The 23,077-nt window shown below is 46.4% G+C and overlaps 1 protein-coding gene across 1 annotated transcript in view; it reads left to right on the top strand.

The window, feature by feature from the left end:
- Positions 1–5,410: 5,410 nt before the first annotated feature.
- TKTL1 (transketolase like 1) overlaps positions 5,411–23,077 on the top strand; it is a 38,870-nt gene continuing 21,203 nt past the window's right edge. Inside the window, exons 1-8 of the mRNA XM_069209455.1 lie at positions 5,411–5,719; positions 6,580–6,697; positions 14,963–15,076; positions 15,513–15,610; positions 16,115–16,306; positions 16,412–16,539; positions 16,890–17,083; positions 17,197–17,361. Of these exons, the coding sequence (XP_069065556.1) occupies positions 5,613–5,719; positions 6,580–6,697; positions 14,963–15,076; positions 15,513–15,610; positions 16,115–16,306; positions 16,412–16,539; positions 16,890–17,083; positions 17,197–17,361 (1,116 nt within the window). The 5' untranslated portion in view covers positions 5,411–5,612. The remainder of the gene's footprint in view (positions 5,720–6,579; positions 6,698–14,962; positions 15,077–15,512; positions 15,611–16,114; positions 16,307–16,411; positions 16,540–16,889; positions 17,084–17,196; positions 17,362–23,077) is intronic.

Here is a 23,077-nt window from a genome sequence, read left to right as displayed (position 1 = left end):
GACTTGGCCCCGCCCCCTGGTGCCGGTGAACAGTCCTTCCTTGAGCGTGACCCACGCTGCAGGTCAGTGGCTCTTGTTAATACACTGCCATCAGGGCAGGGCAACCTGGGACATATAGTCCGTCACCCACTCCTTGTTCCAGCTTTCTCCCGTGCTGCGGGACAGTAGTGCTTTCACCCGCACTGTGGGTCAGTGGTGCTCATTAATATGTGGCTTTCAGGACACAGCAGCCTCGGGCATGTAATCCATCCCCCCATTCCTTGTTCCAGCTTTCTCCCTTGCTGCGGGACAATAGTGCTTTCACCCGCGCTGCAGGGGCTGTGGTCGCTCGTTAATATGCGGCCGTCAGGGCAGGGCAGCCTGGGGCATGTAGTCCGTCCCCACTTCTTGTTCCCTTTCAGAATTCCCAAGGATCCTAGCGGTGCGGGCAGGCTTGGGTGGGATACGGGCCCAGGGGAGGCCTCACTTCATCAGGCGGAGGCGGCGGGACTCCAGAAGCGGTGAGGGTTCATCACGGTCACCCACGCCTGCAGCCCGAGGAGAAAGGCGGCGACGTGCAATATAGTCCTTAAAATAATAATAAAACGTAATCGTATTCCTCATATATTGATATAGGTTGTATGCATCATTTTCACTTACAATTTCAAATAATAATAGTGTCACATCTTACATAGGCAATCTATGTATTGAGTGAACATAAACACAATTTTATCATTTACATTTGTGGTGATTATTTTCTTCTTTTGATCATGTGTCATCATTCTCCGTATCTGTTTGTTTTTACCAGGCAGGAAGTCCGCACATATCAGTGCACTTTCAGTCATTTAGACAGCAGACACATGTTGGCAGTTTGCAGTTCTGAATGCAGTTGCAAGCTAGTGGATATAACACAGTCTGAGGTGCTGGCTGCCCCTCCATCCAGTCCACTGCCATCTGCTCTGCTTCCTCGTGTTTTTCCACCTTCCACCCTCTCCCAATTGGACTAGGTGCCTGCGGATCATTCAGAAGACATCGCTTGCTTAGAGTGACTTCATAATTTGCATGTTTGGCATGTTTCTTTAGACAGTCCCAGCAAGGTGGACGTTGATGACTGTCTATCTCACCCAGCTTTGCGCAGAATAGGTGATTTTCTCAAGTCATTCATGTGATGACCCAGAAGATTTTGGTACACACAGCAAGCACAAGAATTGTTCCAATTTGTCCATTAGTTCTTCAGAAAGATCCCATTCGTCTCCGAGCTGTGAAAATGTTTCCTGTGTATGTCTGTTGGCAGACAGGATTTTGAATGCACTTACCGCATATGCGCTTATTGTGTCACATCCTGTAAACGTATGGAGACCTATCATAGCTCGACAAACATTTTCACCAAGAGTTAGAGCTATTTTCCCAATGTCAAGGACTCGCATGCATAGTTTCGTACCAAATTTCAGAAACAATGTAGCCATGATTCTGTCATGGAATCCCACATTATAAACACTTCAGTGTCCTCTGAGCTTATCATTACTGCCTCATAAATCTCATTAGCAGTGTGTGCGGCATGTAGCAACAAACCACCATCTGCTTCATTATGTGTACTGTTAAGATTGGGCACTTCGTGGCTCCTTTCAGATGTGATTTTGTAGCATGTATCTTCACAGTTCACGAACAGTGTTTTATTCTCAAGTTTTACAAAATACTCTGGTGTCCTCCATTCGTTAACAAGAAATGTGATGAGAGTTGTTTTTTTCCTTATGTGGCTTAGGAATTTCCTCCACTGTCTGACAATCTGGGAGAGGAGATGCTCTCTAACTGGTGCCCGAGTTCTTCCCCTCAAATACAACATCAATTCTTTGACTTCTATTTCCTCCCCTCAAAGCCATGGACAAGACAGACATAGCCTCCTCACCAAGGTTTTATTCCTCTCCTTTTACTCTTTGAACAAGAAGAAAATTAGTTACTTCTTGATAACTTTAGTTCTCCAGTATTGGAATCTTTCATAGATTCACATGCTTGAATTATTCCCCATCGTCGAGATGGGAGCCCCGGTATATTTAACCAAGTAGTATCAACATAGGTTTAAACCTAAAGGCCCTTAGGCCCCTCAGTTTAACCCTCTATCAGAGTCATTTTAAGAAAAGGGACCAAACTTCAGTGTCCACCAATCAGGTGACACTACCCTTTAGAACCTTCGTGAGGGAATCTCCAGCACCTCAGATTTTACTAAGCAGAAGTGCGAATAAGATGTAAAAGAGAAAAGAAAGGTAAAAGTGAGCTTCTCCGGGGAGGCGGGCGGGTCACATGTGAATCTATGCTTGAATCAGAGTAGTAAACAGTATTGATGCACATTGTATTACGCACCTATCTTGTTCAAAACATTAATAGCATGTTAGAATACACCGATACATAGAAAAAAAATCTAAACATTATAGGCAACACTGTCATGAGGATTTAGCATGCATCTCAGACGTCTTTGTTATAGGCAATGTGCATACCTGAAATTAGGATGTGGGATGAAAGATGTAGCTCGCCTTCACTGGAAAAGATTCCTGAGGACTGCTTGTCCCACCGCTACGTCTCCTTGAGATAATGCCTCCAAGCAGTAATCTCTAGTAAACGTATGGCAGCTCTTCCAAGTTGCTGCTCTACAAATGTCTTGAAATGGTACACCTGCAAACAGCGCTGCTGAAGAGGAAACTGCCCGCGATGAGTGCACACAGACAGATGTTTGCAGTGGTATGCCCGCCGCCTGATGGCAAAATTGAATTGCTGAGGAGATCTATCTAGCTATGCTCAGTTTAAAGAGCAGTTGGCCCCGTCTGGTTGTGTTGAAAGCCACAAATAGTTGGTTGGTTTTGCAAAATGGTTTAGTCCTGTCTAAATAGAATTTAATACATCTTTTAATGTCTAAAGAGTGTAATGCTCTTTCCGCTGGAGTTGTAGGATTTGGAAAGAAGATCCTGAAAACTAAGTACTCATTCAAATAAAAATCTGAAGTGTCCTTTGGAATAAAATGCGGATTAGTGCACAAGATTATTCTATCCTTTTTAATCTGTTAAAACGGCTTCTGTATGGAAAGTGCTTGTATCTCACTGACTCGCCTGGTTGATGTCAGGGCAACAAGGAGGGTGACTTTCCAGGAAAGGAATTTCGTAGAAGCTCTATGGATTGGCTCAAAAGGCTGCTTCATAAGTTGCACGAGAACAATATTTAAATTCCAAGAGGGAGGAAAAGGTCTGAATGGTGGAAACACTCTCAAAAGCCCTTTCAGAAATTGTTTAATCAACCTACAGGACCATAATGAAGGTGAAGAGTCTGAGCGTCTATCGCCGCCAGGTGAACCTTTATGGAGGAATGCGCAAGCCCTGGGTGCACTGAATGTAGCAAATAAGGTAATATATGTTCCGGAGATGAAGAAAGAGGATCAATTTGTTGCTGATGACACCACAAACAAAACCTTTTCCACTTACATGAGTAAGTCTTGTTGGTGCTAACTGCTCTGGCCTTGGACAGAATATCCCTGCATGCCTGCGGAATGTTTAGATTTGCAAACTCACATTGCTCAGGAGCCAGGCTGATAACCGCACTGATTGAGGATTCAGATGTAAGATTTGTTTGTTGTTTATTGTTAGCAGATGCGGAGATATTCTTAGTAAGATGAGAGGCTTCACTTACAAGATGTGATGCTATTAATTGTGTTTTGACCAATGACTTTGTGTTTCACCACTGCGCACATTGGTTGCTCAATGTTCACCAGTAGCACATTACATGTTGTGTTCAGTTTAGCTGCCTATTGGCTTTAACATGGAGTTAGCCATTACATTCTGTTTTCAGGTCAGCTGCCTATTGGCTTTAACATGGCATAAGACATTACATTTGATATTTAGGTTAGCTGCCTATTGGCTTTAACGTGGGGTTAGACATTGCAGTTGAAACATTGCAGATGAGCTGTGTTTTTCCAAGCTGTGTTTTTCCACAAGATAGACCAAGCTGTGTTTTTCACACCAAACTATAGCTGATAAGAGAGAGTACATTTGGTGTTTTCCTTTCTGCTCAGCCCCCCTGGAGGCAGACCTGCTGTACGCCGCTTGTGGCGGCTGTTTTTGAGTCTAATGTTGACAAAATTGCTGAGAGGAGGAAGGAAACAACGGATATCTGAGTTGCTGGTAGCCTCCCCTATATGAAGGCATTCCACGCCCTCTCGAAAGGAAGGCCTCAGAAACTGGAGTGTCCCCCAAGATCTTGCCGTGTCTGTGTCAGATTTAATTGACTGCAATGCCTCGTCAATATGCTTGCCAAACAGTGCTTGACCATCAAAAGGAAGATCCAGGATCTTATTCTGCACTTCCAGGTAGAATGATGTGGCCTTTAACCAACCTTACCTTCGTAGGACAGCCGAACCTGCAAGTTGACGAAACGCAGTAGTGGCTATGTCCATTGCACAATTATCTCCGCCGATGTGCGTTCTCCCTCATGCAACATCTTTTTAGCTTCCGATTTAATGTCCTCCGGCAACTGATCAAGATATGGGGCGATCTCTGCCCATAATTATCTATCATATCTGGCTAATACTGCCAGGGAGTTAGCCACTCTTATAGTAAGACTAGACATTGATGAAAATCTCTTACCGATGTTGTCTAATTGTCTGCTCTCTTTGTCGGAAGGTGCAGAAATTTTAGCAGAAGGATTTTGGGATCTTCTCTGTGCTGCTTGTGTGACCACCAAATCTGGATGGGGGTGACCAGTCAAGCATTCTGGGGCATCTTCAGGTGCTTTGTACTTCTTATCCAAGCGAAAACTTGGCCTGGAGCAGCTCATGAAGCATGGACCTGGGAAAATTGACAGCTACTAAAGTCGCTTGCATCTCCAATACAAGAGCTTTTATACTTGGTACAAGCGGGGTAACTTCGCATGAACGTTTCTCTTCAGCGGGACTTCCTTTTACATATGTTGTTTGATGTTAAACGCCCTGACGCCCTTGGGCCTGGTATGAGCTATTGAAAAACATTAAATAAATAAATAGTATGCTGGTACTCTGGGATGGTACGGCCGTGCCGTGTTTCCCGGGTCCATACTTGTTGAGCTGCTCCAGTCCGGGCTTTTTCTATAAACTCTAGAAATTGTGTTTTTTCAAATGCTATTATAAAACCAGGACCAAAAGTCCCATAATTCAAATAAAAACATTTCCTGACGTAGCTCGTCACGCATGGACCTGGGAAATGTGGCATCTATGTAAGAATGCCTACCTGCGCTTATATATATATCCATTAAAAGCACTGGTGGTGAGGGCGGCCTGCACCTCACATGGGAGAGAGTAACCATGCTGTAGATCTTTCACGCTTGCTGAGAGTTAGTCACGTGTCTGTGGAGTGATGGCAGCCCTCTAGCCAATCACCTGCACCTCTGAGACACACCCTCTCACGCCCATCTCCGTAGAGCCCCACTGTCTCGTTGGCTGGTCTGACCACGTTTATCTCCTTCCCGGTGAAGACCATCCCTCTCCTCCCGTATCTCCCGCCCTCTCCGGCTGAAGTCACTTCCTGGGGGCGGGTGTTAAAGGTCTTCTCTGGTCCCGGAGGCAAGGAGGCAGCAGCGCACGCCGGTCTTCAGCATCCTCCCGCCTGACCACACACAGCATGGCCTCCTACCAGCAGCCGGAGGAGCAGCGCCTGCAGGGCCTGAGGGACTTGGCCAACCGGCTCCGGGTGCACTCCATCCGGGCCACCTGTGCCTCCAACTCTGGGTGAGGGGCGTACGTGTCTAGGTGGGGTGGTGGGGGGCACCAATCCCTTGTACCCTTATGGGCTCGCGGTGGTGAGTGCACGTGGTTTTCAGCCTTGGGAATGAGGGGCGCACATATCTGGGGGCGGGAGAGGTGCACCGATCACCTGTACCCTCGCGGTGGCTAGTGCACGTGGGTGTTAGTCTTGCGGGGAGGCGAGCCATCGGCCATGTGGGGTGTTGCCGGGAATGGCGCACATGACTTACACATCGTGTTATGTAGTAATACGGTCAGTGCTGATGGCGATGTGAGGCCGCAAGAATCACGTGCTCATGGCTCTGAGCCCATTAGCCAGACCTCTGGGCGGCTGCCAGGGAACAGCTCTTCCTTCAATCAGGAGCTGTATCTGCCTTCCCGCTGCAGCGCGGGGGCCGGGGGACAGGTCACCTCTGTTCTGCATTTTGTTCACCGGGTCAGATTTACGCTAGGCTTGTACAGTTCTACGCGGTGTCTCTTCTCTGGCGTAAATCTGCTCTTCGATTAAGGTTGTAGTTTTTTTAATAGGTTGATATACATATACATGCTGTTTTAGGGGTCTCAAGATTTTCATGACCATAGCTAGGAGGCCAAAGCATGCGCACATGGGACCCTCCACGCATGATTCTTTTGTACCCTCCACAGTGCTCGGAAGTACCCAACCTGCTACACAAGGCGCTTTATAGAACTTATAAAAGTGTGGTCCTCGGCTGTGCACGGCGCGTGCCGTGGGTGGGGCGAGGCGCGTGCCGCGTGTGCAAGGCGCCTAGAGGTGGGGCGCGAGCCGTGGCTGGGGTGTGAGGCTTCCAGGCGCCCCTCGGTTCTCACTGTCTCTTTCCTCTTAGGCACCCCACGTCCTGCTGCAGCGCCGCGGAGGTCATGTCCGTCCTCTTCTTCCACACCATGAAGTACAAGGCCGCGGACCCGGCCGGCGCCAGCAACGACCGCTTCGTGCTGTCCAAGGTGAGATGGGGACAGGGGCCCCAGGACAAAATCGCGGGGTCCCGCACGCATCGCTGTCCCACGTGTCCGCGTCTTAAGTACCTTCTCAGGTCTCCTGTAACTAAAATGGCAGGAGCGCCCCCCCCCCCAAATTCCCCGACAGCAGTGCCAGGGCGCAAGGCACCTCCTAGCAGTCCACTCCAGCTGGCACCACCAACTCTTCTACCGAGTGCCAGAGCCAGCCTTGCTAGATTTATCCGGTTTAAATAAACACTGCGCTGAATTCAGCGGCAGAATAGACACCCACCACCCCCGTTGACTTTAATACCTTGACAGGTGCGGGTGTCTAGGAAATAAGTGCAGCTGCCCATAAACACCAACACAAATTAAGCTCTGGTGCTAGGTGCCCGGGTTAACCTAGCGGCCTGTACACACTTTAGCCCGAGTACAGCACACCTCTACTTCACGAAAACCCAAGGGTTTCTGACCGAGATCGAATTGCCTTGTGAACGTGCTCAGTTTCATGCTCCTGGTTCTGGTACTTAGTACTCGCACCACACATGTCCAGTATATTCTGTGGTCTAGTAGTTTGGGCACACGATACCCGGCGCTCTGCCGGGCCCCAGATCTGTGGTTCGGTGGGGAGGGCAGAAGGAACAGGCTGGAGGACCAGTGGGGGTGCAGTATTTAGGGAACCCCTGGGTGCAAGAGGCTGAAGGAGCCACTGCAGGGGGACCCGCTGTGTCTGTCCGCACGAGAGAGCGGCGCTTTGGTTGCCACTACTCACTGCCCCTCTGGTGCGTTCTATCTCCAGCTCGTGTATCGCATGCATGGTCTTTGTGTGGGTAGTTGGGGCTACGCTCTCTTTATGGATACCCATCATTAGACCCGTTTCGAGTCTCATTTCCTCCCCCCTCCAGCATTAATGGACTTGGGCTTTGCCTGAATGATCCAGCTTCCTGCCTCTTCCCTCCTTTTTTTTTTTTTTTTTTTTTTTTTTTTTTTTTTTTCCTCCTGTCCTTTCTACTTTTTCTCCATCTATAGCTTATTTTCCTACTCCCATACGTTTTTCTTCCTTTCATATATTTTACTAATGTTTGGTATTGATGCATGTATTGCAAACAGCATTTTTATCTTACTATGGATTTATGATGGAATTGCATGTAATTGAATTTGTTGATATTTCTTTTTGGGTACTTCAGTCAATTATTCTTTGATTACCTAAAATCATTAAAAAAAAAATTACATCGTGCGTTAAAAGTATCTAAATGTTCACTAATAACGGCGACGCAACTAAACAGAATCCATAAAATCCACTCTAACAAAAGTATAAAGTGCACCTCTTATTCCAGTTAGATATCCAAGTCATTAAGACTGACGATCCATCAGGGCTGAACGTTTCCTTCTTGATCACAAAGCCCCTGCTAAAATGCTGGCTACACGAAAACAAACTCGTTAACACTTGTCAAATTTAAAAATAAATAAAAGGACCCGGTCTAACCCGCACAAAACCTATCCCTCCTAACAGTGGGAAAATATACTTTTTACTCGGAGCCCTAAAATGATCACAGAACACAACAAAAGTGTGTAGTATCTTGAGGTGAGCAGTTTCACAGCTACAAGGTCCCAAGTTGGTTACTTAATTCCAACCAAGCGGATCGGCTAAGAAACGGTGCCGAAGGTTCCGTGTAACTCTACTAAAAAGGAACCGATGTAGAGGAGTGGCCACTATATATAGGTAGGGTTAAATCGCAGGTCCCGCATTCTAATAAAATGTGCCCGGAACAGGGGTTTCCGTAGTTTGTTAGCTTCTCTTTAAGCTTGTTCCAGGGTTAAAGTTGTGTGTTACGCGCGCTCCCTCCCCAAACCAGCTCATGTATGGTAAGCTGTACAGGGGAGCTAAACAACTCGGGGCGATTCAGCCTGTCCACGACTAAGCAAAGACAGTTGTCTGTCACAAGATAATTTTACCGTTCTCTAGTGCTAGACCATCCTTAAGAACAATGTGGTTTGAACTGAGTTTCAGATTAGTCTGAACCACCTGGGCCAAGAGACCAGAGACCTAGCCATAAGTCGCCATGAACAATAAGAGGCTTTAGACTGGGGGACTGCTGAGTCTGAAACTCATTCTCTACAACCTGCGTTTCAGGCATGGGTTTGTCTCCCCAATTATCACATCTGTAACTACTAAGTGAAATACAGTTCGAACAATACCCCTTTAGGAGTGCCTGGGTGGGCTTGGAGAACCATCTTATGGCAAAGTCAAAAACGGTTAACAGCTTTAGTATGGCATTTCTCTTTACCCTCCTTAATGCAGAGCAAGAGCCCTTAACATAAAAAAAACATCCAGGTATGAAAAGGCATTGATCCTGGTGAGCTCAACCCTACCCCCAACCCAAACCATTTCTTCAAGCTCTTGTTCTATTTTGGGCCTATAATCACAAGCGATTTTGTGTAGTTGGCACTTAGGTCAAGTGAGTTCATGAAGTCCACAAAGCAATCTAGGAGATGTTGCAACCCTACCCCTGTTCAGGCCACTAGCACAGCATCATCCGCATATAGTAAGGTGGGAAAATAAATTTGAGAACATGAATGGGATATTGGTGTCTGTTGCACATAACTTGGGACACAGCTTGCTAATATACAGAGTAAAAAAAAGTGAGCTAAAATACAGCCTTGTCTAATGCCCCAATTTACAGTGAATGATGACAGGCTCCCATTCATGTTGTACCTCGCTGAGGCCAATACATCTTAATGCAGAAGTTTCACTACCTCACAGGTCATTCCCAGGTCCAAGAGCAGGGGCCAGAGTTTTAACCTGTCAAAGGCTGATGTTAAATCCACGAAAGCAAGGTGTAACATGCCTCCCTTGATTGCTGTATGTTTTTCTGTGATCAAACGTACGTTGAGGCATTGATCAAGAGTTCCTAGACTTAGTCGAAACACATATTGCAGGATTGACGACAACTTTTTCCTCCAGTCAGGAGGCTAACCCGGCAAGGATCACGCTCCCTATGACTTTGAACACTGAATCAATTTATGATGTGGGCCTGTAACACATGGGATCTGATCTAGCACCCTTGTTAAATACAGGAATTATTAGAGATTTCGACCAAGACTCTGGGAGGCCAGGCTGACTAGTGGTGTTCCTCAATTGGGCGAGGATTTTTTTTCATCCTTGAATGAATCTGCCAGGAGCCTTATCACTGGGCAGCAAGCAACACCCCCCACCCCCCCCCCCCCCAAAATATCAGGCTGTTTGCTGGGGAGTCTAAAGCCCTGCATCCGTATGCACCCCTAAAATGAGACCCATGTCTGGTGTTTTTCAACCCAGTTCATTCCAACAGTCCAAAACAGTTATTCATACCCCAAAAAAATAAATTACGGTTAATCTCCCAAAAAACTAGAACTATTCTTAGTACCTCTGTCTGGAGTAATTAAGACCATGCCTCCTCTCTGTCCTCCTTCCTTTTTTTTTTTTTTCCTCTTTGGAGGGCTAGTTTATACCTTTCTACAAAGGGGAGACCACAATCCTATCTCTGGGTTTTCTTTTCAGGGCTACCTTAAGTTTGTAATGTTCCTTGGAGCAACTGTGATCGATCCACCTCTTGCCTCCCAGCTTAGGCTTACCAGTTTTCCTGAGTCTCAAGGCTATATGTCCAGACACCTTTTTATGCACCCAAAAGGAGGACTGGGTCCGTATTACCCTCTAGGCATAAAAATCACATAAATAGGTGTCTACCAGGATCTGCCATTGGTCTCCCCAGATTGATCCAGTGACCGCTCCATCTGACCTGGACAGGGCTGCCAGCCTGCTCCTTCTGGTTAACTGTCAGTCCCGGTCTGCCCATAAATTAGACATGTGCCTTCTCCTGAGTGAACTGTCTCCAGTGGCCCTGTTTCTAACCGAAACATGGCTTACTGAGGGGCCGTCTCAGGCTGCAGCCCTGGTGCGCCCCCATGGCTACTCGATAGACAGGTTGGATAGAGGCACCGCCAGAGGTGGCGGAATTGCCATTATCTACAAGGAGGCAGTAAAATGCTTCTTTTAGCCTCTGAACATCTTGGCTGTGAAAGCACAGGGTCTAAAACATTGGAGCAAGTCGTGATATTTCTGTACAATTTTTCCACTGTAAGGCTTTTTTTTTTTTTTTTTTTTTTTTTTTTTTTTTGTGCCAACAATTTCCTCTTTCAAGGCCCTCGCTGCTGACGTGAGAAAGGAAATGATTGGCTCACACTTGCAGGGGGAACTTTTGAATAATAGTAGACTTTACGTTTGCCCATAGTTGATGAAGGTGCAGATGTTAGAGGTGACGCAGCCTCATCCAGGCACGGATGGGTCTGCATGCGTCCAGCATGGATGAAGCACCTTGGGAAGCCTTCTCCTACCTCTTCTATGGTACCAAGTATTCTAATGATTTTAGCTTTTTATGCCATAATTTTAAATGCAGACAAATCTTAATTTCCAGTTTTGCCCTAAAGGCAATGTGGCTACAGAGCAAACACTTTCAATATAGGTAGGTTGCTTTAAGGCCCTTCCTCCAGCACAGACCTGTGTCATACGCAAACATCACCAAGTGATCCGCACCACCAAAAGGACCCACTTCAAAAACCGCATTGACACCAACGCTCGCAACAGTAAAGAGCTCTTCGGCATCATCAAAGAGCTCTCCACTCCCAGGACCTGCTCCAACGAACCTCCGCCATCACAGGAGTTCTGCAACCCACTTCTGTCGAAGATTGAAGCTGTTGTGGATTTCTTCTATCTCCAGACCCACCAGCTGACTACAGACACTCACGAACCCAACGCCCCCAAGCAACACCCACCTCCTGGACCCCCGTCAACATAGAAGACCCCGCCAACACCATGGCCTCAATCCACTCCGGATCACCATCGGACCCCTGCCCACACAATATCTTCAATAAAGCAAACATCATCGCTCCCCACCTCTGCAACACCATCAACAGCTTTCGAGTCAGCCACCTTCCCAGAAAGATGGAAGCACGTATAAGTCAATGCCCTGCTGAATAAGGAAGACCCAGACAATCCCGAGAACTACCGGCCGATCTCCCTCCTCCCCTTCCCAGCCAAGGTCTTCGAAAAAAAATTGAACAGTCAATTATCCCGGTTCCTGGAAGACAGCAAGGCACTCGACACCTCCCAATCCGGATTCCGCAAAAACCACAGCACCGAGACAGCACTCATTGCTGCCACAGATGACATCAGGACCATGCTCGACAAAGGAGAAACAGCAGCACTCATCCTCCTGGACCTCTCTGCAGCCTTCGATACAGTATGTCATAACACTCTCCGCACACGCCTCCACAACGCTGGAATCCTCAATGAGGCACTCGACTGGATCTCGTTATTTCTCGCAGGCAGAACCCAGAGAGTCCGCCTCCCACAGTTCCTGTCAGAAGCCTCCAGAATCATCTGTGGCGTCCCCCAAGGATCATCGCTCAGCCCCACGCTCTTCAATGTTTACATGGCCCCACTCGCCAGCATCACACAAACCCTCAACATAGTTTCCTACGCAGACAACACTCAGCTCATCCTCTCCCTCATGAAAGACCCTACAACTGCAAAGAACAACCTCCACAACGGACTTCACGCCGCCGCCAGCTGGATGGAATCGAGCCACCTCAAGTTAAACACAGACAAGACAGAAATCCTCATCTTTGGCACCAACCCCTCAGCATGGAACGACTCCTGGTGGCCCACCTCCCTAGGCTCCGCACCCTCACCCACCACCCACGCTCACAACCTGGGATTTATCTTGGACCCCACACTCAGCATGACTCAGCAGGTCAATGTTCCTCTTCCTGCTACAACACTCTCTGCAAGATATTCAAGTGGATCTCCGTCAAAACCAAAAACTGTCGGCCAGGCCCTGGTCAGCAGCCGGTTGGACTACGGAAATGCCCTATATGCAGGAACAACAAACAAAGCTGCAAAGAATCCAGAGCGCATCTGCCCGCCTCATTTTTGATGTCCCACGCCGCAACCACATCTCCCCCACCTCAGAGACCTACATTGGCTACCAGTATCAAAGAGTATCACCTTCAAACTCCTCATCCACGCACACAAAGCCCTCCACGACACAGGTCCTGCCTACCTCAACGACACTCACCTGCTACACCCTCACCCGCAATCTTCGCTCCACCAGCCTTTCCCTCGCCTCCATCCGCCGCTGGAGGAAGATCCTTCTCTCACATAGCCGCCAAGACCTGGAACTCCCTACCACTCCACCTTTGCCAGACTAAAAACCTCTTGACATTCAGAAAACTCCTCAAGACATGGCTTTACGACCAGTAGCTTCCTCCTCTTCTTCCCCCCCCCCCCCCCCCCCCCCCCCCCCAGCACCTTGAGACCCTAACGGGTGAGTTGTGCGTTTTAGAAATCCTTTGATTGCTCACTGCAGTCAGCATAATGCATTTTGGGTTCATGCCATTTTCAACCTCCTCCCTATTTTTTTTTTTTTTTTTTTTTTTTTAACCCCTTCGACTTTTCCTTCAGTTTTACAACTTGGTAAAGTAATATTGGTTAAGGAGCCCACAACTTCAAGGCACTTGCGTTCCTAGGTCTAAGGTGGATAGTGTTTCTCCCCTGAGTGGGTCTGGCGGCAGTTACCAAATAGCCTCCGATTTACTCTACTTAACCTGACCGTACCGTGGTAGCATTTCCATGAACGTCAGTAAGCATAGGTGTTCCGACCAGTTTAGTCAATTGTATTTCAAACTTTTAAGTTCAGTCTTGAATTTCTCTCGCAGGGTGCCAAATTATAAATTAGTTTTTGTTGCCAGCTGGTTTCTGTTTAATTAGTCCACCATTGGAGGAATGCTACTATGTTCTTATGAAGTCCTTGCATTCACGAAAATAGAAACTTTAATGGGAAGGTTAGAGCTTTTCAAAATGTGGTTTTGTATTTACGACTGAACGATATGCTAGTCTGTCATATGATACATTCATCTCTGCTCTGAATGTTTTTTTTTTTTTGTGTTTTTTTTTTTTTTTTTTTTTTAAATACCAGTGCTTCAATTGAGGCTGCCAATAGTGCATAATATGTTCTGTCTGCTGTTCGTGTGGTGTTCCCAACAATAAAAGTAAATGATACAGAATTTTTAGCTGCAAATTTTAAAACATTTGCATTTTGCGTGTAACGTCTTGATCTACTAATATTTCGGATTTTCTTTTAAGTGGGTGCTCACCAGAGATTAGTAACCACTGTTAGTTCCTTTCGGTGTCCCTGATCCAGGCTTGCTTTCTCACTCTTTTGGCAGCTGCTACTGGCTGCAAGCAATTAAGTTAATTCCTTTTATTGTCAAGTCTTCCGTTGCCACAGTAAATGATTCAATTTCCATTATTTGTAATTTGAGGGACTGATATCCCCATGCAGTAACCTCGGGATGGAAAATCTCATTGCTTTACCAAAGGAAACTTTATGAAAGATGCTCTTGAGTATTAAATGTAGTGGAAAGTAGAAAAACAAATATGGGTTTATCAACGGGTGAGTTAAAACAGATTCATTTTGCCTTCCTCTTTTTTTTTTTTTTTTTTTTTTTTTTTTTTTTTTTTTAGAGATCTGATTCGCAGTAAAAAATGGTATCCTATCAATTCAATAATGTAAGGGGGAAAAAAAATAAAATTTAGATAGTAAGTTGGGATCCTGCTGTTGATCACCATGTGATCAATCTAGATTATTAATGTTTGCGATAAAATCGCATTGAACTGATTTTTCTGCATTAAAGCACTGGCCTCTGGCAGTAACTATTCCTGTGCTAATTAACACGAGGGAAGCTTAGTCTTCAGGTCAGTGGCCAAGCAAAACTAATTGGGAAGATGTTGCTTAAGCGACCAGTACATACTACTGGACTCTGGTAAAATGACGAACTAAACTGGTCCCTGCTCCCAGATTACTGCAGTTTCTCTGGCTCACTACAAATAACTAGATGACTAGATGACGAGCAATTCTGGTGGTTGAATGGATGCTTTGTCGTGAATACTCCAGGACATTGTCTTATATTGGAGTGCAAACTTCTTGCAGCCTTTTGAGAAGGGTGGGTCTTAGCGCTAGTGTGTGTGGGTGTTTTCTCCCTTTTCTTCTCCCTCCCCCACCTCTTTTGCCTCATAGCAGAGCGGCCATAAGTAGTAATAGCCAACACTGACCTGTTTGGAGTTGTGTGTTTAAGGGGGCTGATGAGGTTGAAATATGCATGAATCAACCGGGTCTGATAGTGTGTGTGTGTGTGTGTGTCTTAATTTAACTTTTATTTTTCCCTACCCAGGGCCATGCTGCTCCCATCCTGTATGCTGCCTGGGTGGAAGCTGGTTACATTAATGAATCAGAACTGCTTAATTTGAGGAAGATCGACTCTGACCTGGAAGGACACCCCACCCCTGTGAGATTATGGATGAGTATTTGCTAGGACGATAAGGGGGGGCTGGGGGGGAGTTTTAGTTTGTGGTTTGCATTGGTCTGGGAGTTGGCAAGTCAGCGAAGGTTTATGGGGTCCTTTTCTGCACTTAACTATTTAAAGTGCATACCTTCCAAAGCCAAAATTTAAAATTGTATACTTGCACATTGGGGGCGCATTGTGCTGAAATGACGTTTTGTGTTATTGGGACTCACAAAATATATAGGTAATTTCTGATACTTCTGCACAATCGTGGGTCTGACCTATTAATGAATCCACCGTGCAGAAAAACATTGCAATAGTACCCAGTATTTTTTGTTGCACCTTGTCACCTCTGACCTCTTTGTTGCTGCGTTGTACTTGTAACAAGTCGAAATACAAGAGATGCTTGTTAATAACTTTCTTCCCCGCCTTGTCGTAGAAACTCCCTTTTGTAGATGTGGCAACTGGTTCCCTGGGACAAGGCCTGGGAGCGGCGTGCGGCATGGCCTACACTGGGAAATACTTTGACAAGGCCAGGTGAGGCAGGCTGCTTTTCAAATTGACTTGTATTTGTAATGTACACATCAGCGGATTATGGGGAGGTACAAGGTAGTTAACGTCTGGGTTGAGCTAGGGCTTCTATTAAACACCTTAATGGCATAAAGGCATTCGCAGTCATCCGACCAATACGTTTTTCCTAACAGTTGATAGTTTTTTTTTTTTTTACGCACAGCAGCTCTCGATGTCTCTTCATCAGGTGAAGAGAAAAATAATCCAAATCACAATTTGTAAGTCTTTTGGCCCACCTAATTTTAAATCATATTAAAATCTGTTAACGTTGTAGTATTAATGTGATTAAACCCGACTCTTTATCTGGCATGTCTCTTATCCTGCATAGATAGAAAGCTGCTATTCTATATAATTAAACTCTCCTGGTGATCATTTCCTCTTTTGCTTTAAAGAGGGTTTTGGCTTTTTATACCTGCACTGATTGCCTGGGACTGTAATGATCTGGTGACCAGAACCCATTTCATTTTCCAGCTACCGAGTTTACTGTTTGCTGGGTGATGGGGAATCGTCAGAGGGAGCTGTGTGGGAAGCCTTAGCCTTTGCCTCTCACTACAAGTTGGACAACCTGGTCGCTATCTTTGATGTCAATCGCTTGGGCCAGAGTGAGGCTGCGCCGCTCCAGCATCAGACTGACATTTACAAGAAGCGTTGTGAAGCATTTGGGTATTGACATTGCATTATATTACTTATCTTAAAACTACCCACAAACGTGCACCTTATAAAAGTTGCCCTCGCCTGCCTGACTTTACTAATATTTCTGCTTGGTAGGTGGAATGCTTACGTTGTTGATGGCCATGATGTAGCGGAGCTGTGCCATGCTCTCTGGCAGGCATCCCACGTGAAAGACAAGCCAACAGCGATCATTGCCAAAACGTATAAAGGGAAGGGGATTGCAGGTTGGTGTGTGTGGTGTCCATTCTGATGCTACCCCAATATGGCGTTTTATGTTGTGGCCCTGTGACGTGATGGTGTACGGTGCCAGCAAGTGGCTTTGTACCGCTACAAGCTGTATTTAACACGCATGTGTGTTTCTGAATCTGGCCTGGTGCTGGTGTAGGAAATGGAGCACCTTTAGGCTTTGTATGCCGAGTCACGGAATGTGTAACGCTTCTAACTAGCTCTTTGTGGCCTCTGCGTGAACATTGTGTGGGTTTTAGAAGGCATTTACGTTTTGTAGCAGACTAATATGAAACCTAGTCTTGCACAGCATGTTGACTATTGATGTGGCTCTGTCCTTTTCTGTCAGGAGTTGAAAACGAAGACAATTGGCATGGTAAGCCCATGCCGAAGGACAAGGTGGAGGCAATGATTGAGGCCATTCAGAATGAAATCAAGAATGCCAGCAGGCTCTGCCCAGAGCTACCAGCGGAGGACGCTCCCAGCGTTGTCATTGATGGCATCAGGATGCCCTCTCCACCGAGCTACAAAGTGGGAGACAAGGTTGGTGGACGTGATTTGCCTGGTTGCTGACAGCATGGTGTGGCCAGCTCACCTCCCAGAGCCAGGCTCTATTTTCAGTGGTCCTTACTGACATACCCTTCTTTCGTCCACAGATTGCGACCCGAAAAGCGTATGGCTTGGCATTGGCTAAACTAGGTCATGCCAATAATCGTGTCATTGCACTGGATGGCGATACTAAGAATTCCACTTTTTCTGAGATATTCAAGAAGGACCACCCTGATCGCTACATTGAATGCTTCATTGCTGAACAAAACATGGTAAGTGGCGTTGAAGCTATTTAATTGACAAGCCTGTCAGTTCCTAGGAATCCCATTTACAGCGTGACATGTATGAAATATTCCTGTCTGTGAGGAGAGATGATCACATATGCACCAATCAAAGGTAATCTGATTCTTTTGTTGAAGTAACCTGGATTTGTTTTGTGGCAGCTGGAATTTGTAGTTCAGGTTCTGATGTGGCACAAAATCCAATTTGCAGAATACCTGTGTTTTTAAGCACCTAAGCATTAGACTGTTGAGATGGACTGGGTTCGTTTAATATGCTGGGAAAGGCAGCTTTGTTCAAATTACAGGAAAATGTAGTAGTCTGTCCCCACTGCTGAGTTTAGTGAAACCGGCCAAGAAAGCTACTTTTACAGCATATTCAGTATTCCCCCCCCCCCCCCCCCCCCCCCTCTCTAGATCAGTGCATTCTGGATATGCCTTCTACTTGATTAGTTACTCAGTTTATAGAGCACTGTCTGCAACTCCCAGAAGGAAGTTTCGGAGGCAATAAAGAGCTTAACAGGCGAGTGTGGAAAATACATTTTAATCTGTCACCCATCTAGGGCCCAGTTTAATAGTTTCAAATGAGGGTCGTAGTCGCGCGTCTAAAGAGGGTTAGGTCTTTCTATGCATAAAGAGCCCATTCCAAGTTATGGATGGGGTCAGTGCCAAGGAGTGACTAACAATTTTGGATTACCTGAAAATGGGTACCTTGATCCAGCAGGCAAACGCAAGTCTAAGAGGGCAGGTACCATGTGAACAAGAATCCCGACTAGTAACCTTTTTCATTGTTATAAATGGTTTTGTGACTGTTGTAGGGCCTCGAAGCAGTATCTAAATTATTAGTTTTTTTTTTTTTTTTAAACTGGGAGCTAGTGGAACGCTCTCAACTCCTTTGTTACTGAAGCATTCTCTTTTTTTTTTTTTTTTATCCCAGGAGCATAAGTTCTCCTAAACAGATAATAAATATACATGTGTCCTACATTAAATGTAGGTAACCGTATACCAAAACCTTATGTTCGATGGCATCTGTCGCTGTAGATACGCATGTTTTGCAATAGCTCACCATCTGGTGTTGGGCCGGAGTGTTACAAGTTGTTTTTCTTCGAAGAAGTCTTTCGAGTCACGGGACCGAGTGACTCCTCCTTTTGTCTCCATTGCGCATGGGCGTCGACTCCATCTTCGATTGTTTTTTTTTTTCCGCCATCGGGTTCGGACGTGTTCCTGTCGCTCCGAGTTTCGGAACGGAAAGATAGCTAATTTCGGAAGATTTTCGTCGGTATTGTTGCGTTCGGGATCGGCGTAGTTAGATTCAACACCGCATCGAAGAGCTCCGGTGCCCTTCGGGGTAGTTTTTCGATCCCCCGTCGGGGCCTGGTCGGCCCGACCGTGTGCTGAAGAACGCCGATGGAACGGACCCCGTTCCGTTTCTGCCCCAAATGCCACAATAAATACCCCTATACAGACCAACACTTGGTCTGTAACCTGTGCCTGTCACCTGAGCACAGTGAAGACACCTGCGAGGCCTGTCGTGCGTTCCGGTCCCGAAAAACACTCCGAGACCGTTGAGCCAGAAGACTTCAGATGGCGTCCGCGCCGACAGCCCACCGAGAGTTCGAGGAACAAGAAGAGGAAGGTACCTTCTCGATCCAAGACTCAGACTCCGAAGGATTCGACGATACACAAACCGTGAGTAAGACGTCGAAAACCACACAGGAAGATTTACAAGGCCCAGGGGACGCCACTGCCATCAGGCCATGGCTCCACCCATAAATTCGGTGACTGACCGTCGGCACCGAAAAAGGCCCAAACAGTGCCGAGATCGTCCGACTCCGGTCGAGACACCGGCACGCAGCCTTCTCGGGACCGAGAAAGTGCTGGAGACAAGCCTCGACACCGAGATGCCGGTGTGGACACGGCTCGACGCCGAGACAGCGGCACCGAAGAAGATCGACGCCGAGAGGTTTCGGCCCCGAAAAAGAAAAGTCACCTCGGAGCCGAAAAAACACGCAGACAGGGTTTCGGTGCCGAAACAAACTGCAAGCGACCCAGCTTCAGGCTCTTATACAGAAGAGCACTCGCTAACCTCCCAAATGCAAAAGCATAGGTTTGAGGAAGAGCTACAATCAACTGATGTGGACCATACGCAAAAGCGTATTTTCATACAGCAGGGGACAGGAAAAATAAGCACCCTTCCCCCCCATTAGAAGAAAGAGAAGGTTGGAGTTCCAAACTGAACAGACACCACAACCAAAAGTGGTGAAAAGAGTTACCCCACCACCCTCTCCTCCACCCGTGATTAACGTCTCACCAGCACAAACTCCATCACACTCCCCAGCTCACACCACCATAAGCCAGGGTGACCAAGATCAAGACGCATGGGACCTATACGACGCCCCAGTGTCGGATAACAGTCCGGAGGCATACCCTACGAAGCCATCTCCACCAGAGGACAGCACCGCGTATTCTCAAGTGGTGGCTAGAGCAGCACAATTTCACAACGTAAGCCTCCACTCAGAACAGGTCGAGGATGATTTTTTATTCAACACACACTCCTCCACCCACAGCTCATACCAAAGCCTGCCTATGCTCCCTGGTATGCTCCGGCACGCAAAAGAAATCTTTAAGGAGCCGGTCAAAAGTAGGGCTATCACACCAAGGGTGGAAAAAAAGTATAAGGCGCCTCCTACAGACCCGGTTTTCATCACTACACAGCTGCCACCAGACTGTCGTTGTAGGAGCAGCTAGGAAAAGGGCCAACTCCCACACATCTGGAGATGCACCACCCCCAGATAAAGAAAGCCGCAAGTTCGATGCAGCTGGTAAGAGAGTCGCAGCACAAGCTGCAAACCAGTGGCGCATCGCGAACTCCCAGGCACTACTTGCGCGCTATGACAGAGCCCACTGGGACGAGATGCAACATCCCATTGAACATCTGCCCAAGGACTTACAAAATAGGGCAAAACAAGTGGTTGAGGAGGGACAGACCATTTCCAACAACCAGATCCGCTCCTCCATGGACGCTGCAGATACAGCTGCACGGACAATTAATACATCTGTAACTATCAGAAGGCATGCATGGCTCCGAACGTCTGGATTTAAACCAGAGATTCAACAAGCAGTTCTCAATATGCCTTTTAACGAAAAAGAACTGTTCGGTCCAGAAGTGGACACAGCGATTGAGAAACTCAAAAAAGATACGGACACTGCCAAAGCCATGGGCGCACTCTACTCCCCGCAGAGCAGAGGCAATTACAGCACATTCTGTAAAACACCCTTTCGAGGGGGGGGGTTTCGGGGTCAGAGCACACAAGCCAGCACCTCACAAGCAACACCGTCCAGTTACCAGGGACAGTATAGAGGAGGTTTTCGGGGACAATATAGAGGAGGGCAATTCCCTAGGAATAGAGTAAGATTTCAGAGCCCCAAAACCCCTACTACTAAACAGTGACTCACATGTCACTCACCCCCTCCACACAACACCAGTGGGGGGGAAGAATAAGTCATTATTACAAAGCATGGGAGGAAATCACTACAGACACTTGGGTTCTAGCAATTATCCATCATGGTTATTGCATAGAATTTCTACAATTCCCTCCAAACATACCACCAAAAGCACAAAATTTGACAACACACCATTCCAATCTCCTGGAGATAGAAGTGCAGGCACTATTGCAAAAGAATGCAATCAAATTAGTGCCACACACACAAATAAACACAGGAGTTTACTCACTGTACTTTCTGATACCAAAGAAGGACAAAACGCTGAGACCAATCCTAGACCTCAGAGTAGTGAACACTTTCATCAAATCAGACCACTTTCACATGGTCACACTACAAGAAGTATTGCCATTGCTAAAACTACACGACTACATGGCAACTTTAGACCTCAAGGATGCTTATTTCCATATACCAATACACCCATCGCACAGGAAATACCTAAGGTTTGTATTCAAGGGAATACATTACCAATTCAAGGTACTGCCTTTCGGATTAACAACCGCACCAAGAGTCTTTACCAAATGTCTAGCGGTAGTCGCTGCACACAAGACGGCAGCAAATACATGTGTTCCCATATCTAGACGACTGGCTAATCAAGGCCCATTCGTTAATAGAGTGCTCAAATCACACAAATCATATCATACAAACCCTCTTCAAACTAGGGTTCACCGTCAATTTCACAAAATCCAAAATTCTGCCGCGCAAGGTACAACAATACCTGGGAGCCATAAATAGACACATCAAAAGGAGTAGCCACTCCAAGTCCCCAAAGAATTCAAAATTTCAACACCATCATACAACGCATGTATCCAACACAAAGGATACAAGCAAAGATGGTACTACAACTCCTAGGGATGATGTCTTCATGCATAGCCATTGTCCCAAACGCAAGACTGCACATGAGGCCCTTACAACAGTGCCTAGCATCACAATGGTCACAAGCACAGGGTCACCTTCTAGATCTGGTGTTAATAGACCGCCAAACTTACCTCTCGCTTCTGTGGTGGAACAACATAAATTTAAACAAAGGGCGGCCTTTCCAAGACCCAGTGCCACAATATGTAATAACAACAGATGCTTCCATGACAGGGTGGGGAGCACACCTCGATCAACACAGCATACAAGGACAATGGAACGTACATCAAACAAAACTGCATATAAATCACCTAGAACTTCTAGCAGTTTTTCAAGCACTAAAAGCTTTCCAACCAATAATAGTTCACAAATACATTCTCGTCAAAACAGACAACATGACAACAATGTATTATCTAAACAAGCAAGGGGGGACGCACTCCACGCAGTTAAGCCTGCTAGCACAAAAGATTTGGCGTTGGGCAATTCACAACCAAATTCGCCTAATAGCACAATTTATACCAGGGATCCAAAATCAACTCGCAGACAATCTCTCTCGATCACCAACAGGTCCACGAATGGGAAATTCACCCCTAAATTCTGAACACTTATTTCAAACTCTGGGGAACACCTCAGACTTGTTTGCGACAAAGGAGAACGCAAAATGCCAAAACTTCGCATCCAGATACCCACACAAACAGTCCCAAGGCAATGCCCTATGGATGAACTGGTCAGGGATATTTGCTTACGCTTTTCCTCCTCTCCCTCTCCTTCCTTACCTGGTAAACAAACTCAGTCAAAACAAACTCAAACTCATATTAATAGCACCAACTTGGGCAAGGCAACCCTGGTACACAACGCTGCTAGACCTATCAGTAGTACCCTGCATCAAATTGCCCAACAGGCCAGATCTGTTGACACAGCACAACCAAAAGATCAGACACCCAGATCCAGCATCGCTGAATCTAGCAATCTGGCTCCTGAAATCCTAGAATTCGGGCACTTCCATACATTCTTGGGTAAGTTGTAAGTCATAAAACAAGCCAGAAGGCCATCCACCAGGCACTGCTATGCAAGTAAATGGAAGAGGTTTGTTTGCTACTGCCATATTATTCAAATACAACCATTACACACAACTCCAGAACATGTAGTGGGTTACTTGCTTCACTTACAAAAATCTAACCTGGCTTTCTCTTCCATTAAAATACACCTTGCAGCAATATCTGCATACCTGCAGACTACCTATTCAACTTCCCTATATAAGATACCATTCATTAAAGCATTCATGGAGGGCCTTAGGAGAATTATACCACCAAGAACACCACCTGTTCCTTCATGGAACCTAAATGTTGTCCTA

The sequence above is a fragment of the Pleurodeles waltl genome, chromosome 10, assembly GCF_031143425.1.
Source record: "Pleurodeles waltl isolate 20211129_DDA chromosome 10, aPleWal1.hap1.20221129, whole genome shotgun sequence".
Lineage (NCBI taxonomy): Eukaryota > Metazoa > Chordata > Amphibia > Caudata > Salamandridae > Pleurodeles > Pleurodeles waltl.
This window is presented reverse-complemented; position numbering and strand designations above follow the sequence as displayed.